Here is an 18,503-nt window from a genome sequence, read left to right on the forward strand (position 1 = left end):
CCAGTCCCACAGCCGCCCCTCTCTATCGGCCCCTGCAGCGGGATTAACCCCCAGTCCCACAGCCGCCCCTCTCTATCGGCCCCTGCAGCGGGATTAACCCCCAGTCCCACAGCCGCCCCTCTCTATCGGCCCCTGCAGCGGGATTAACCCCCAGTCCCACAGCCGCCCCTCTCTATCGGCCCCTGCAGCTGGATTAACCCCCAGTCCCACAGCCGCCCCTCTCTATCAGCCCCTGCAGCGGGATTAACCCCCAGTCCCACAGCCGCCCCTCTCTATCAGCCCCTGCAGCGGGATTAACCCCCAGTCCCACAGCGGCCCCTCTCTATCAGCCCCTGCAGCGGGATTAACCCCCAGTCCCACAGCCGCCCCTCTCTATCGGCCCCTGCAGCGGGATTAACCCCCAGTCCCACAGCCGCCCCTCTCTATCGGCCCCTGCAGCGGGATTAACCCCCAGTCCCACAGCCGCCCCTCTCTATCAGCCCCTGCAGCGGGATTAACCCCCAGTCCCACAGCCGCCCCTCTCTATCGGCCCCTGCAGCGGGATTAACCCCCAGTCCCACAGCCGCCCCTCTCTATCGGCCCCTGCAGCAGGGAAGAGGAAGGTATTTATGTAGGTGTGCTTCAGGGGGCTGTAGGGGGGGCCACTAGGTTAATGGAGATGAAAATCTTGCACTTTGGCCTGTGTGACCTTAGTCATGTTACATGTTAGGAACTTGACCCAGTAACAGCAGCATAAATAAAGAAGCAGGGGCTAGTTGAAAAGAAGGAGCAATTATTAAGCTACAGGCTAAAAATAAAAATCACTATAAAAATGGAAAGAAATTATATAAGTATAATCTTCCTAAAATGTTCCCTGTGAGGTGCTCCCACCTTTTCTGCTGGTCCCAGGCAGGAGAAATGGCATCTTGAAGGGGACATATTGTGTGAAAAACAATATAGTGCCAAAGAATTGTACTCATATAAATATAGAAGGAATGTTTTTTATAAAGTTGTGTTTCAGACTGATTTAATGAGAAATTCCCCCAAAACCCCACTAGCCCCGCCCATCCGTTCCACTTCCTGCTGCCTCCTTTCCCAGGCTGTGCAGGGGGGCCGGCGGCACTGTAGGATAGGAACCAATCAGCAGCTAGGCTGACCTGATAGGGAACTGAAGCCTGTTTTTACTTTTGTGAGTATAAAATCCGTGCTCTTTTGGGCTCTAACTAAACAGAGGGTTCAAGTCCCTCACTAGGCCCAGTCCCTGGGGTTTGCTATGGGAACAGTGTGTTTTGTTCCCTTTAACTGTATTTATGTATTTACTACATCCCCTTTCTACATAACCTAGAGCTCTGGTACAAATGTTCCAGGCACAGCCATTTCCCTCTTTATTTTTGGCAAATAATCTTCAAGGTTAGGGCACACATCATAGATCTGCTTGACTGGCAAGGTGGCCAAACTAATGTACCCATGCCCATAATGGCCACCTACATTCAGTGGCAAATCTAGTTGATTTAATAGTTTAGCCCAAGGGCAACAATTAAATCATAATACTGGCTGGGCAGGCTCATCCCATGCAGTCCTTTTCAGCGTGAAACACTGCTTGGTAGACATGTGACTGATTCTGAGGCACAGATATCTGTTTGGCAGGAACATACAGGGGCCAATAAGCAGCTGATTTAAAGGAGACATATTGGATAAATGGGAAAACCCTAATTTTGTAGGCAATTATGAATAATATACGGTGCTGGTTTCCCTTTGGGCTAAACATTAATCCTGTCTGTAACAATGGCCCCTTTATTGGAGCTCCCTATAGATCCTATCTCTTCTCTGTCAGAGTTTGAAATGGAGAGTGGGCGTGTCCTAACGGTCCCTGCCAGAAGCACAGTAGGAGGGGGAGAGCCAATCACAGCCCTGCAGTCACACAAGCACAGACAGGCTTCAGTTCCCTATCAGGTCAGCCTAGCTGCTGATTGGTTCCTATCCTACAGTGCAGGGTACTGAGAGCCGCCGGCTCCCCAGCTCATCCAGAGAATTCAGCCAGCAGGAAGTGGAACAGATGGGCGGGGCTAGTGGGGGTTTTTGTGGAATTTCTCAATAAATCAGTCAGAAACACAACTTTTTAAGCACAATCCTTCTATATCTAGAGGAGTATAATTCATTGGTACATTCATAATTTTTATAGGATATGTCTCCTTTAATCTTAAATTTCTTTGTGTATGCCCAAGAGCCCAGCAGCATGTTTGTGTGTTCCCATTTAGTTATAGAGTATCAACACGCAGCACATGTCCACCATCATTAGCAGTTCTTAAAGTATGACCTCATTTTAAACACCCCATCCCATTGGACAGTGCCCCAAGAGACAATGCAGCAGCTCCTACCTTTACTCCTCTTTTTTTTTTTTTTTTTAATTTATTTGTCACAGATAAAACAGCTTTGGGTCAGATTGGGTAGCAGGTCTGAAGGGTAACATTACAGACTGGGGTTCTACCCAGCGCTGACCTCATTTTATAACTGATTTCTGTATATACATGGATAGAGAATTGACTTAAGGAGCAGTCACACATTATCCTCAATCATGGATAGTAGGGTTAGACACTGGGGAGGCTGGACATTTGTGGGGGAACATTATCTCTGTTAGGGTAGGAATGTCAGTTGCAAAGGCAAAAACATAGGAGTTGGTGAGGGAGAATTACTCTATAATGCTTTATAATATCCAGTTATACATGGCCAAGTCCCCTGCTGTTTCTGTGATGATCTTAATGAGAATATTCTAATGCTCAATCTCCATATTTTTCAAAATATTTATCACTGAAACCACTGACATAACAATCACCCTAACTGGCCTTCAGGCTGGGCCCCCTTAGCCCATAACAAGGTTACAGATATATAGAAACATTGGGGTAACAGTCACCCTGCTATAGTTCCAGGGGTACCCAGGGCACAAATAAGCACTCACCCCAAATCCCCCCTAACTGGCCTTCAGGCTGGGCCCCCTTAGCCCATAACAAGGTTACAGATATATAGAAACATTGGGGTAACAGTCACCCTGCTATAGTTCCAGGGGTACCCAGGGCACAAATAAGCACTCACCCCAAATCCCCCCTAACTGGCCTTCAGGCTGGGCCCCCTTAGCCCATAACAAGGTTACAGATATATAGAAACATTGGGGTAACAGTCACCCTGCTATAGTTCCAGGGGTACCCAGGGCACAAATAAGCACTCACCCCAAATCACTCCCTAACTGGCCTTCAGGCTGGGCCCCCTTAGCCCATAACAAGGTTACAGATATATAGAAACATTGGGGTAACAGTCACCCTGCTATAGTTCCAGGGGTACCCAGGGCACAAATAAGCACTCACCCCAAATCCCCCCTAACTGGCCTTTAGGCTGGCCCCTCCAAGCTGGGGTAACCCCACAAGATGGCAGTATTAGGACATCTGAAGTTGCTCAATTTTATCAGAAACAAAGATAACATTACTTAAAAAAAGATACAAACTGCAATTGCAAATCAACAGAACAAACTCGTGAATGATTTCTGTTCCTTAATGCCCAAAACAATATTTACTAAACAAAAACTGACAACTCAGATCCAACACAAGTCTTGTATTCTGCTTCCTCTCGTGTAGGGTAAATAGCAGCGCTGGGTGCAATGGAGAGGGAGGAGCTGCTCATAAGGAAACACAGTTTATCCCGTGGGATTTCAGGTGACGGGAGAGGTTGCGCATATGGAAGAAGCTCCTCACACACTCAGTGCAGCTGAACGGTTTCTCCCCTGTGTGAACGTTCTGGTGATGGCGAAGGTCTCTTTTCTGTAGGAATCTCTCCCCGCACTCTGTGCAAGTGAAAGGATTCTCATCTGTGTGAAGTTTCATGTGTTTCTGCAGGTTGCCCTTGAGGTAGAATCTCTTCCCACACTCTGTGCAAATGAAAATCTTCCTCCCCGTGTGAATTCTCTGGTGGCTGCGCAGGTTGCTCTGCACATTGAAGCTTTTCCCACATTCTGTACATTGGAACGGTTTCTCCCCCGTGTGGATAATCTGGTGACGCTGGAGCTGAGCTTTCAGGCTGAATCTTTTCCCACATTCGCTACATGTGTGCAGTTTCTCCCCTGTGTGGGTAACCTGGTGACGCTGGAGCTCAGTGTTCTTAAAGAAACGTTTCCCACATTCGGTGCATGTATAGGGTTTCTCCCCTGTGTGCATAACCTGGTGCCGCTGGAGCTGAGAGTTGAGGTAGAAACATTTGCCACAATCCCTACACATGAAAGGTTTCTCCCCTGTGTGAGTTCTCTGGTGAATATTGAGGCCGCTCTGCTGAGAATAGCTTTTCCCACATTCTGTGCATTTGAATGGTTTCTCCCCTGTGTGAGTCAACTGATGTCTCTCAAAATTAGATTTCTTACTGAAGTGTTTCCCACACTCTATACAGAAAAAGGGCTTCTCCTCTGCAGCTCTACTGGGAACATTATTATTATTCTGGGTACAGAGGTGGGAGAGAAGATCGATGTTACTAGAGAAGCTTTCCCCACATTTACAGCAGATAATAACTGGCGCGTCAGAGTTTGCTGAGCTGGAGTCACACTCAGAGTCAGTCAGTGCTTTGTGCTGTGCTGCCCCCGGCAATATTCCAGCCTCCGGTAATGGCTCCTTGGCTGTATTCAACGTATGAGACTGGCCACTGATATCAGATATTGGGCTACGGGTTTTAAGCTGCCAATTCAAATCATCATGAAGGCCATTCTCTAACAGAAAAAAAAAGACAAAGTTGAGACTATTACAAAAATAAACATTAAAAGGATAAGGAAAGGTAGAATCACGGGGGGGAGTGGGTGTGTGTTTAAGGGCTCTGGCACACGGGGGAGATTAGTCGCCCGCGATAAAACTCCCTGTTCGCGGGCGACTAATCTCCCCGAGTTGCCTACCCCTGCCATCCCACCGGCGAACATGTAAGTCGCCGGCGGGATGGCAGACGCGGCGGGGCAATTTCAGGGAATCGCCGAAAAAGACTCGCAACCCCAGTTAGCCAATTGCTTACTTCATACCCCAGGCCGTGGATGGACTGGAGGGGAAGTTTAAACTTCACCTATCCAATCCATATACAGCTGTACCAGGACTTAGATTCAGTGAGAAAAGGAGCCGTACAGAAATCTGTGTAGGTAAAGAACATGAAGCAACAGGAGCTTCTGCCCTCCTTTCCCAAGTCTGCAGCTCAGTGACAGCAGGGGGGCAGCTAATACAAGTAAGTGCAGCACTGCAGGTGACAGCCCCAGTGGGTCCCAGAGACACCTTAGTCCAACACCCACCTACTAATAATCATAGAATTATTATCACTAAAATTCCTATGTATTCATTTACCTGCAAACCTAGGGCTTCCCAATAAAAGGAACAGTTAAAAAAAAATATGTACTGTTGACCCGCACTGGTACAACTGATGTTTGCTTTAAAAACACTACCATAGTTTATACCAGTGATCCCCAACCAGTGGCTCAGGGGCAACATTTAGCTCTCCAACCCCTTGGATGTTGCCCTCAGTGCCCCCAAACCAGGGAGTTATTTTTCAATTCCTGTCTTGGGGGCAAGTTTTGGTTGAATAAAAACAAGATTTCCTACCAAATAAAGCCCCCTGTAAGCTGATAGGGTGCATTGAGTTTCCCTAATAGCCAATCACAGCCCTTATTTGGCTCCTCCATAAACTTTTATGGTGCTTGTGTTGCTCCCCAAGTCTTTTTACATTTGACTGTGGCTCACGAGTAAAGGTGGCCATACACGAGCAGATCCGCTCCCTTGGCGATGTCGCCAAGCGAGCGGATCTTCCCCCGATATCCCCACCTACGGGTGGGCGATATCGGGGACCATTTAGGTAAAAAAAATAATAATCCGATCGTTTGGCCCTGGGGCCAAACGATCGGATTATGTGGGCGGCAATGGGGCAGTCGGATCGGGGACCGCATCAACGAGCCGATGCGGTCCCCGATCCGACCAGATTTTCTAACCTGGCCAATCGAGATCTGGCCAATTTCAGGCCAGATATCGGTCGGCCAGGCCGCTCTGCTCTCCCCATACACAGGCCGATTAGCTGCCGAATCGGTCCAAGGGACGGATATCGGCAGCTATAGTCGGCCCGTGTATGGCCACCTTAAGAAAGGTTGGGGATCCCCTGGTTTATACAATGCTGCTGTGTAGCCCCAGGGGCAGCTGTTCAGTCTAGAAAGGAGAAAAAGGACATGTTACTAAGCAGATAAGCTCTGTAGAATACAATGGATTTCCATTCATGTGCAAATCTAAATCCATTGTTTTTTAAAGATCTTATCTGTTATGTAATCTGTACCTTTTAAATTAAATGGCTGCCCCCGGGGCTACACAGCAGGGTATTTATATAAACTATAGTAGGGTTTCTGTAGCAAACACCCCAGCTGTACCAGTGCAGGAACGGCTGCCCCCGGGGCTACACAGCGGGGTATTTATTTAAACTATAGTAGGGTTTCTGTAACAAACACCCCAGCTGTACCAGTGCAGGAATGGCTGCCCCCGGGGCTACACAGCGGGGTATTTATATAAACTATAGTAGGGTTTCTGTAACAAACACCCCAGCTGTACCAGTGCAGGAATGGCTGCCCCCGGGGCTACACAGCGGGGTATTTATATAAACTATAGTAGGGTTTCTGTAGCAAACACCCCAGCTGTACCAGTGCAGGAATGGCTGCCCCCGGGGCTACACAGCGGGGTATTTATATAAACTATAGTAGGGTTTCTGTAGCAAACACCCCAGCTGTACCAGTGCAGGAATGGCTGCCCCCGGGCTACACAGCGGGGTATTTATATAAACTATAGTAGGGTTTCTGTAAAAAACACCCCAGCTGTACCAGTGCAGGAATGGCTGCCCCCGGGGCTACACAGCGGGGTATTTATATAAACTATAGTAGGGTTTCTGTAGCAAACACCCCAGCTGTACCGGTGCAGGAATGGCTGCCCCCGAGGCTACACAGCGGGGTATTTATATAAACTATAGTAGGGTTTCTGTAGCAAACACCCCAGCTGTACCAGTGCAGGAATGGCTGCCCCCGGGGCTACACAGCGGGGTATTTATATAACACCCCAGCTGTACCAGTGCAGGGAAACAGTACATTTTGTTTAATTTCCTTGAAAGTATCAATAAAAATCAAAATGTACTGTTGCTCTGCTCTGGTAAAACAGTTTATATAAACAAAAAGTGCTGAATAGCCATCGGGGGGGGGGGGGTACCTATTCAAACTGAAACAGGTCTATAAGCACCTTTTTCCCAGCTTGAATGGCTGCCCCCACGGCTAAACAGCACAGTTTTTATACAGACTATTGTAGGGCAGCTGTACACTTTTATTTAACTTTCCTTTTTATATTACTGTTCTTTTGATCTTGAACATCTCCCAGAGAAGCCTGTGCTGATGGTTATTGTACTGATCAATGTGCTATACGGTACTCACTGTCTGCCCGAACAGAATCCCTTTCCCTTTTAATTGCAGTCATGTGATCCTCAGCATCTGATTCTTCATTCTCCGATTTTACTTCAGTCTTTACAGAACCTGACAATACAAGTACATAAGACACAGCAGCCGTATCTAACTATCTCTGTGCCACCTTCTGTACACTATATAGGGTCATTTTCAATATGGAACACAAAGTAGATGTGCTGCCCCACTGCTCTTTTATGAATTACTGTTGAATTTTTTTTTGTTTTTTGCACAGAAAAAGACAGACATTAGAGCTGTATACCTGTATTCTTTGTCTCATTGCTAATACTTTAGCTTCTTGTACCATACGTGTAGCCCTCTGGGGGCATTATGCACTTATACAGCTCTAATGTCTGCTCTGTTTGTGCCAAAAAAAACCTTTTTAACAGTAATTCATAAAACAGCAGTGGGGCAGCACATCTACCTTTTTTCTTAATTTTGAAAATGAACCAATAATGTTTACAAAAAGTGGCATCAAACTCATCATTTTAGGTTTTACAATATTTTTTATGAAATATTTGGTTTTAATATCAAACCCACATTTGTATGTATATATATTTAAAAAAACCTGCATAATGTGTAAAAGAAAACCTGACCAAAGCTATAAATTCCCAGTTAACAATTGAAATCCTGCAAAAAAAAAAAACCTGTAGTAAATACTATTAAATGGGGCCTTATTGGGAAACTGTCCCTACCTGATCAAAATAGGTTGAACTTGATGGGCAGGTGTCTTTTTTCAACCTCCTGTACAATGTTAACCGTAACATTTTTATTTTAAAAAATCCATTGTACCCTTATCCAGTAACACTTCTATGTTGGACTAAGTTAATTAATATTTATTGTTTTACACACAAATACCTAGATAAAATCCCTCTTCTAGTTGCTTCTAGTTCTGTGCTGCTTTTCAAAAAGACGATGGGGGGGCGACATGCATTCTAGCAGCTTATACATGCACGTTCTAATCTCCTTGCTTGACTTTCTTGTTAAAACTGGAAGTTAGTTGCTTCTGCACTGAAGGCAAGTTGAAAAATTCTCCTTGAAGCTGGAGCTACTAAACATCCGGATTTAAGTCAGAGAAGGATATTGGAGCCCATAACGGCCGTTAGATTGCACTCGCTACCCAGCATGCAACCAGAAGAGGTTATCTAGGTATTCACATATAAAACAATAAACTTTGTCCAAGATAGAAGCATTATTGAAGGGGGGGAGGGTAGGATTTTTTTTATATAAAATTTTATATAAATTTCTAGTCCTTTAAAGGGGACCTGTCACTCTAAGAAATAATTCTGAATCATTTTCTATCGTGTTAGTCAAGCAAATGAAACTTTACTTTACAATATATAATCTATTTTCATTGGTTCCTTCAGTCTTGAAACTGAAATGACAGCAAGCAGGCAGGGAACATTTTGCAAAGACTGTTACTGAGGAAAAGTTTTGTATAACCCCAAAATGTGGTATATGCGCCATCTAAGTGATATGTATGAAGTGCTGAATGGACAGTGAAAGTAATTGTAAATAAAGGTCCCCATACACGGGCCGATTGTAGCTGCTGATATGGGTCCCTTAGACCGATTCAGCAGCTTATCGGCCGTGTATGGGCAGAAACGAGGGGCCTGGCCGACCGATAAATCTGGCTTGAATTTGGCCAGATATCGATCGGCCAGGTTAGAAAATTTAGTTGGATCGGGGACCGCATCGGCTCGTTGATGCAGTCCCTGAACCGAATGCCCCATTGCCCCAGGGCCAAACTATCAAATTCGCTTACAGGTTCCCCGATATTGCCCACCCGTAGGTGGGGATATCGGGTGAAGATCTGCTCGCTTGGCGACATCGCCAAGCGAGCAGATCTGCCCGTGTATGGGCAGCTTAATACATTTATTACAGATATGGATGCTATCTGGTTTTATGTTTAATTTGCAAAGGACTTCTTATACAGCTTTTTATGTGTAGGTGACAGGACTTTAAGTTCAACATCCAGCCAGCAGATGTATGGGTTTAAAAATAGTGTGATAAACTGCCAGTCCCAGAGGGAGATGCCACATTCCTACAGACAAATCCCCACATACTTACTCCCATCAATAACGGCCAAGGCTCCCATTGGGTTCTGATGATCCGCAGGGTCCAGTTCTTCTTCCTTTATCGTTACCTGGAATACTTCTGTTTCTGCCTCTAGGGAAGCTGCCAGTGAGGAACAGACAACACAACTTTTTTTAAAGCACAATCCTTCTATATATTTTAGAGTATAATGCACTGGCACATTCTTGTGTTTTTACACAGTATGGCTCCTTTAATAAGTACACTTACCCACATAAGTTCCCTTAAAGTGCCACACAAACCTTTTGTTTTACATTGCTTTCTTAATTAATTTCTCAGGCTGATGCTCCTTTAACATAAGACAATTACTTACTGCAGCAAGATACTGAATCCATCTCGCTCTTTATTGGGGTCAGACGATCCTTCATTCTCCGGGGTTACTGTAGGTTCAGCCCAGAAAGATCCCAAAGTCAGGAAACTTCATATACACACACTGAAACATCAGCAGCTCATTAGAAAATACTCTCAGGGAAATAGCAATGCAAGAAATAAACTATAAAACTATAATAAGATCAGGAGCTATAATGGCTGAGACATCTGTGCATGCCCTGGGTACTGGCACTTACTGATACTGGAGTTACATAAGTGAATTGTGTGTCCCACAACTTGGCACAGCTTCTACACAGAGGGAAAAGCACTTACCCAGTAGCCCAGGCTGGAGATGTGAGTGCAGGGGAGGGACAATGCCAGGGACACAGGGGAGGGAGTTACAGGGGCAGCAGGACACAATCCCCAGCCGGTCCCTCACTGAGTCCCCTCACATCTCGGCTCAGCTCTATCCTAACTGTGTATGGGAGGAGGAAGTGACATCATCCAGTCTCCACGAAGAGGCGGTACCTAGCTCCTCCCACCTGTGACATCGCCCCGTCTCAGCCAATAAAATAAACGAGGAACGTAACCTACAACCTGCTGCCCATAGAAGGGCACACCGCCATTTTACTGGTGGTAAGAGCTTGTAGCATGGACCATACAGACTCTTTGTGAGCGTATAATGAGCACTTTAATAGTAATTTTACCAAATCAGTGTTTAGTGTCAGTATTGGGCCAGACCTGCCCTAGCTCACATATTAAAAAAATAAACCCCAGTGTGGTAAGTGATTAAGGATTATTAACGTTTGTTTGGAATTAGTGAATCATTTATAATACTATATAATAATGTTAGATATGTTCAATAATCTTAGAAACTCACTGATAAATAACACAGACGTGGTAGCACAGTGTGTAGTGTATGTGTAGTTTCTATTGAATGTGTTACTGAATAAGTATGGAAAAGGGTGGGGTGACAGGAGGGGTAATAAGGGGTGTGGGAGGCCAAGGAACTTGCCCCTGTACCGGCAGCGCAACTAGAGATGCAGGGTCACATGATCCATTTTGGGCTCAGGTAAAGGGGAAGGGGGAGGCCTTTTAAAGGAGACATATCATATAAAAATGATGAATGTACCAGGGAATTATACTCCTCTAGATATAGAAGGATTGAGCTTAAAGTTGTGTTTCTGACTGATTTATTGAGAAATTCCCCCAAAACCCCACTAGCCCCGCCCATCTGTTCCACTTCCTGCTGCCTCCTTTCCCAGGCTGTGCAGGGGGGCGGCGGCACTGTAGGGTAGGAACCAATCAGCAGCTAGGCTGACCTGATAGGGAACTGAAGCCTGTCTGTGCTTGTGTGACTGCAGGGCTGTGATTGGCTCTCCCCCTCCTACTGTGCTTCTGGCAGGGACCGTTAGGACACGCCCACCCCTCATGTGAAACCCAGACAGGGACCTGAGAGGATCTATAGGGAGCTCCAATAAAGGGGCCATTGTTACAGATGCCGGGGCCTTATTTGAATCTTAATACTGGAAAAGAAAAGGCGCTCACTGAGCTATAGAATAAAAATAAACTTTAGGAATATCATAGAGAATATAAATTTTTCAAAAGATCATTCAAAGGCATATCCATAAAGTCCATAATCGGATAAAGAAATCTTCCTATAAAGTCCCACGTGGGGTACCGCTTCCTTATCTACTGGTCCCAGGCCGGGAAGAGGGGCCAACATTTACTAATCTAGTCATTCTCTTGTATTATGTAAAATGTCTGTAATAATGTGATTAGTTCTCTCATTTCATTCCAATCACATTAATGCCAATTAAGGTGTTTGGAATAACATACATTGAATTTGTGCTCCGTACACCTATCTTTTCATTTCATTTTTGTTTGTCCCACTTCCCACACCCAGGTAACTTACTAAGGTGATATTTGGTTGGATCTAATAATAACTCACAGTTTTGGATTCTTATTATGTGGCATATATTGGCAAGTGATACACCTGTTTGTATTTCCACGTTCTATCATACCATCATTCTTATCTAAACGATTGATTACATATGTACAATGGGATAATTTAATGAGGGCTAAAATGTTCTTTACATTATGGACTTTTTTGAAAGATTATTTAGGCTTCAACTCGAATACTAGTTATGGCTCAGCTTCTATTATATTCCAATGCTTAAAGGCACTGAATCTTCTCCTGCTCCTTCTTTCTGCTGTTCCCCCGGGCCGGGACATGTGCAGCCGAGCTTTTTACTTAAATATAATCTATTCACTGTACTGCCCCCCCCCCCTCCCGCCAAGAAGAAGGAAAATGCGGGAAAAGATTGTGACATAGTGATTTCACCTTTTCTTCTCCTTTAAAAATGTCTTATATAGAATGTTCATAAAGCTATGCTAAGGCCATACACAAGCATGTTTAAGCTGCCAATTCAAGTCTTTTAGACTGTATGGGGACCCCCCGATAGGCCTACCCACCAATATCTGACTAATCTCTCTGTGCGGAACCAGCCCTATGTTTAACTTCACAGTTGCCTGGGGAATGCCTTGTGTCACTTAGATATGGGAGCAGAAGAGATAAGAGCCCTGGCTGGGGCAAAACAAAGGATTCAGTAGGATAAAATCTATAGAAAAGAAGACTGAATACAAGAAGCAAAGATAAACTACAATGCAAATTTTCAATACACTGGAATGCCCTTGCCAGGCAAACATACTGCCTCTTATCCTGTGAATGCTCCCCAGGGTCCTGGAACTTGCATAGAGTCTTTCTCTTACAATAGCCTAAAGCTAGATACAAATGGAGAAACAGTCTATTCAGCTAAACACCCTGGCAGCCCAACTAGCCACATAGTCCCTAATCCAATATTTGTGGATCGGCCTGCTATAACTTGTAGGGTACCCAGGGTTACAGATATATAGAAACATTGGGGTAACAGTCACCCTGCTATAGTTCCAGGGGTACCCAGGGCACAAATAAGCACTCACCCCAAATCCCCCCTAACTGGCCTTCAGGCTGGGCCCCCTTAGCCCATAACAAGGTTACAGATATATAGAAACATTGGGGTAACAGTCACCCCGCTATAGTTCCAGGGGTACCCAGGGCACAAATAAGCACTCACCCCAAATCACCCCCTAACTGGCCTTCAGGCTGGGCCCCCTTAGCCCATAACAAGGTTACAGATATATAGAAACATTGGGGTAACAGTCACCCTGCTATAGTTCCAGGGGTACCCAGGGCACAAATAAGCACTCACCCCAAATCCCCCCCTAACTGGCCTTCAGGCTGGGCCCCCTTAGCCCATAACAAGGTTACAGATATATAGAAACATTGGGGTAACAGTCACCCTGCTATAGTTCCAGGGGTACCCAGGGCACAAATAAGCACTCACCCCAAATCCCCCCCTAACTGGCCTTCAGGCTGGGCCCCCTTAGCCCATAACAAGGTTACAGATATATAGAAACATTGGGGTAACAGTCACCCCGCTATAGTTCCAGGGGTACCCAGGGCACAAATAAGCTCTCACCCCAAATCCCCCCCTAACTGGCCTTCAGGCTGGGCCCCCTTAGCCCATAACAAGGTTACAGATATATAGAAACATTGGGGTAACAATCACCCCGCTATAGTTCCAGGGGTACCCAGGGCACAAATAAGCACTCACCCCAAATCCCCCCCTAACTGGCCTTCAGGCTGGGCCCCCTTAGCCCATAACAAGGTTACAGATATATAGAAACATTGGGGTAACAGTCACCCCGCTATAGTTCCAGGGGTACCCAGGGCACAAATAAGCACTCACCCCAAATCCCCCCCTAACTGGCCTTCAGGCTGGGCCCCCTTAGCCCATAACAAGGTTACAGATATATAGAAACATTGGGGTAACAGTCACCCTGCTATAGTTCCAGGGGTACCCAGGGCACAAATAAGCACTCACCCCAAATCCCCCCTAACTGGCCTTCAGGCTGGGCCCCCTTAGCCCATAACAAGGTTACAGATATATAGAAACATTGGGGTAACAGTCACCCCGCTATAGTTCCAGGGGTACCCAGAGCACAAATAAGCACTCACCCCAAATCCCCCCCTAACTGGCCTTCAGGCTGGGCCCCCTTAGCCCATAACAAGGTTACAGATATATAAAAACATTGGGGTAACAGTCACCTCGGTATAGTTCCAGGGGTACCCAGGGCACAAATAAGCACTCACCCCAAATCTCCCCCTAACTGGCCTTCAGGCTGGGCCCCCTTAGCCCATAACAAGGTTACAGATATATAGAAACATTGGGGTAACAGTCACCCCGCTATAGTTCCAGGGGTACCCAGGACACAAATAAGCACTCACCCCAAATCCCCCCCTAACTGGCCTTCAGGCTGGGCCCCCTTAGCCCATAACAAGGTTACAGATATATAGAAACATTGGGGTAACAGTCACCCCGCTATAGTTCCAGGGGTACCCAGGGCACAAATAAGCACTCACCCCAAATCCCCCCCTAACTGGCCTTCAGGCTGGGCCCCCTTAGCCCATAACAAGGTTACAGATATATAGAAACATTGGGGTAACAGTCACCCCGCTATAGTTCCAGGGGTACCCAGGGCACAAATAAGCACTCACCCCAAATCCCCCCCTAACTGGCCTTCAGGCTGGGCCCCCTTAGCCCATAACAAGGTTACAGATATATAGAAACATTGGGGTAACAGTCACACCATCCACGCAAAACCTAATATATGAAAGTGCTACTCGCTGGCCATAATTGCTGCATAAAAAGGAATAACCAATACACATTCTCTCAATTCCAACAATAAATGTGGCTGCAGAAGTGACTCTGGGAACAGCAAGATTAGGTTCAAGGTAAGCAAATAACAATTTCCTCCCAGTGTAACTTATCTAGGAGCTGCAACACTGGGCTGCCATTAGCGGGAGATTCCTTATCTTTGTTTAAACAAACTCTCCCAATTCATGGGGGGGGGGGGAATGGTAAATATATAACTGTGACCAATAGAGCCTTTGTAGGGAAATATAATTAAATTCACAAAGAAAAGGGCAGAATAAGTTTCCTCTGTAGGATTTAATTATCCAGCTAATGTTGAGATAAATATACTGCCACTAATCCAAACAAACCTTTGTACAGTCCTTATCTATGGTCCCCAAGCTGCCAGGGAGCCGCATATCAGCGGGAAGGGGGGTGTACGCAATAGCTGAGCCTGTAGGTGGTCATACACGGAAACCTACGGGTGGGTGATATCGGGCTAAATCGGTCGTTTGGCCCTGGGGTGGGTATAAGCGATATAGCCGACGGAAAAATCAAACCTGGCCTGACCGATTTCAGGCCAGATGTCGGTCGGGGAGGCCCATGGTTTGTGCCCATACACGGGCAGATAAGCTGCCAAATCGGTCTAAAGGGCCAATATCGGCAGCTAGAATCAGCCATGTATGGGCACAAACAAAGGGGCACCATGAGGGGTACAAGGCGGATTTTCGGCCTGTGGATAAACGCAGACCATGAATCCACCCCTACACTCAACAAGACCTATTGATGTGCGCAGGTCCAGATTTGTATGCTCACATATGGGACACGGGGTCTAGGTGCGCTGGGGATTTCTGCGAGTCCTGTCCACAGTGCTCGGTGTGCAAAATAAATGGATGCGCTTACGTGGGATCCTAGGGAGGGGGGAGGGAGTGAAGTGGCGGCTGATGGGGTGCGGCCTCTGGGTGCCCAGTGGGCAAATTCAGTCTTGATTGTGCCCGGAGCCGCCCCTGGGGGATTAACCCCCAGTCCCACAGCCGCCCCTCTCTATCAGCCCCTGCGGCGGGATTAACCCCCAGTCCCACAGCCGCCCCTCTCTATCGGCCCCTGCGGCGGGATTAACCCCCAGTCCCACAGCCGCCCCTCTCTATCGGCCCCTGCGGCGGGATTAACCCCCAGTCCCACAGCCGCCCCTCTCTATCGGCCCCTGCGGCGGGATTAACCCCCAGTCCCACAGCCGCCCCTCTCTATCGGCCCCTGCAGCGGGATTAACCCCCAGTCCCACAGCCGCCCCTCTCTATCGGCCCCTGCAGCGGGATTAACCCCCAGTCCCACAGCCGCCCCTCTCTATCGCCCCTGCAGCGGGATTAACCCCCAGTCCCACAGCCGCCCCTCTCTATCAGCCCCTGCAGCGGGATTAACCCCCAGTCCCACAGCCGCCCCTCTCTATCGGCCCCTGCAGCGGGATTAACCCCCAGTCCCACAGCCGCCCCTCTCTATCAGCCCCTGCAGCGGGATTAACCCCCAGTCCCACAGCCGCCCCTCTCTATCAGCCCCTGCAGCGGGATTAACCCCCAGTCCCACAGCCGCCCCTCTCTATCAGCCCCTGCAGCGGGATTAACCCCCAGTCCCACAGCTGCCCCTCTCTATCAGCCCCTGCAGCGGGATTAACCCCCAGTCCCACAGACAGTGCAGGGAGGAGGAGGGAAAAGCACTTACCCAGTAGCCCAGGCTGGAGATGTGAGTGCAGGGGAGGGACAATGTCAGGGAGACATTTCCAATTCAAAGTCGGCATGGGCTCTCAGTGAAAAACCCAAGATAGAGAACAAATGATTTCTACCCCAAACCCATAATATTTAGCAGAGTATGGATGATTTACCCAGAAGCCCCTATGGTACCAGATGGTAGCTCCCCTGCCTGGTGTCACATGGGTCGCTGACAGTTTCCTACTTATAACAATAACACTAGCTGTGCTGTGGATTAAGGCCTCTTGTAACAACATAATAACCTTATATAAATATGTTTTATATTAAAGAAAAAGGAGATATTTTTAAAGTGAAATCTTTTTTAGCCAAATCTACTTGCTTTATTCAGGCAGCGAGAGCTCCCTCTATGGGTCAGACAGATGCAAAGCAATGACAAGGCTGCTTCTTGCTGTACCGAATAGTCAGTCTGTAAGTCAAAAGGTAACAACCACACACAATTCTGTACAAATATAGGTTTTATTTTACATTTTGCAAGGAAATGACCAAACTAACAGGGCTTGCTACTCCTTTCCCTCCTAAGTACAATGATTCCAAGGGCATTTTTCTATAACACCATTATCCTACCTGCTACCTATTAATCTACTGATTTAATACAGTTTGGACACTCCAGGATGAGTTGTGCAGGCAGGGACATAATTATTGCTAGATACAGCGTGACCCTTTATTTACAAGGGGCTTATTGGATGCTGTGTAGCCAGCAGTGGCGCAGTTTAGCCCCCATATTAATAAATCAGGCAGAGAGAATAAAATGATTCAGGAATCTCCCATTCAGAGTCTTATAAAGGTGATTGTACTGGTAGAACCATTTGTCCCATTGTATACAAGTGAAAGGATCCTGCCTATTGAGATCCAGCTGGCGTGCCTGAAACCAGATTTACTCATTGTTAGGGATGCACCAAATCCAGGATACATAGTACAGATATAAGCCTTTCTCTCTGGTTGCTAGTAGGTTGCTATGGTAGCAGATGATTATTCACATGCCTTCCCCCATGTTCTGTACATGTAAATGGTTTCTTCCTATGTGAAGGGCCTGGTGTTTGTAAAGATTGCTCTTTTGGGAGAATGTCTTCCCACAGTCTGTGCAGGTGAATGGTTTCTCCCCGGTGTGGATTTTCTGGTGGCTGTGAAGGTGGCTCTTTTGGGAGAAGCATTTGCCGCACTCTGCACAAGTGAATGATTTCTCCCCTGTGTGAGTGGTCTGGTGGCTCTGCAGATTGCCTTTCCGAGAGAAATGTTTCCCACATTCTGTGCAGGTGAATGGTTTCTCCCCCGTGTGGATCTTCTGGTGTCTCTGAAGGTGGCTGCCATGAGAGAAGCTTTTCCCACATTCTGTACACTGAAAAGGTCTCTCCCCCGAGTGAATGTTCAGATGCCGGTGGAGGTGGCTGTTGTGAGAGAAACTCTTCCCACACTCCGTGCACGTGTATGGTTTCTCCCCCGTGTGAATCCTCTCGTGGCTGCGCAGGCTGCTCTTGACAGAGAAGCATTTCCCACACTCTGAGCAAGTAAATGGTTTCTCCCCTGTATGGACCAGCTGATGTCTCTGGCAATGTGACTTGCGACTGTAGTGCTTCCCACATTCCGTGCAGAAGTAAGGCTTCTCTTCTGCGTTTTCTCGGAAAGGTCTCCTTGTGAAATGGTTATTTCTAGTCATCGTACAGAGGTGAGTGAGAAGGTCGCTATTCACAGAAAAGCTTTCCCCACATTTACTGCAGATAAAACCGGATGTATCACAACATGTTGTGTTGGACTCACAATTCAGGTCAGACAGAGCTTCCTGCTGTACCGGCCCCAGTAACGCACTGGCACCCTGTAATGGCTTCCTGGCTCTATGCAGAGCCACAGAGGGTACACTGGCTTCTGGTGCCTTGGGACTTCTTAGCCAAGGTCTTGGGGATTCCTGGCCACAACCACTTCCATTATTTGGGATAAGAGCTAACAAAGAGAAACACAGCTTGTTACAGACACATCTCAGTTTAGGATTCCCTACAACTTATAATATTCTGGTGTTAAGGAGACAAAGGATAAACGAAAAGACCTCTAATCCTGTAGCCTAATCTGTAAAAATGGCCCCTTTATTGGAGCTCCCTATAGATCCTCTCAGGTCCCTGTCTGTATTTCAAATGAGGGGTGGGC

At 46.9% G+C, this 18,503-nt stretch overlaps 2 protein-coding genes across 2 annotated transcripts in view; both read right to left on the reverse strand.

The window, feature by feature from the left end:
- The window catches only part of LOC105945412 (zinc finger protein 665), a 78,074-nt gene that overhangs the window by 6,236 nt on the left and 53,335 nt on the right, over positions 1–18,503 (reverse strand). Inside the window, exons 2-5 of the mRNA XM_031903961.1 lie at positions 9,873–9,992; positions 9,536–9,643; positions 7,439–7,537; positions 3,651–4,720 (exon numbers count right to left, since the gene is read on the reverse strand). Coding sequence (XP_031759821.1) covers positions 3,651–4,720; positions 7,439–7,537; positions 9,536–9,643; positions 9,873–9,927 — 1,332 coding nt within the window. The 5' untranslated portion in view covers positions 9,928–9,992. The remainder of the gene's footprint in view (positions 1–3,650; positions 4,721–7,438; positions 7,538–9,535; positions 9,644–9,872; positions 9,993–18,503) is intronic.
- The window catches only part of LOC100216020 (uncharacterized loc100216020), a 36,358-nt gene continuing 34,659 nt past the window's right edge, over positions 16,805–18,503 (reverse strand). The window contains exon 17 of the mRNA XM_031903262.1: positions 16,805–18,302. Coding sequence (XP_031759122.1) covers positions 17,341–18,302 — 962 coding nt within the window. The 3' untranslated portion in view covers positions 16,805–17,340. The remainder of the gene's footprint in view (positions 18,303–18,503) is intronic.

The sequence above is a fragment of the Xenopus tropicalis genome, chromosome 6 (assembly GCF_000004195.4).
Source record: "Xenopus tropicalis strain Nigerian chromosome 6, UCB_Xtro_10.0, whole genome shotgun sequence".
In the NCBI taxonomy this organism is placed as follows: Eukaryota; Metazoa; Chordata; class Amphibia; order Anura; family Pipidae; genus Xenopus; species Xenopus tropicalis.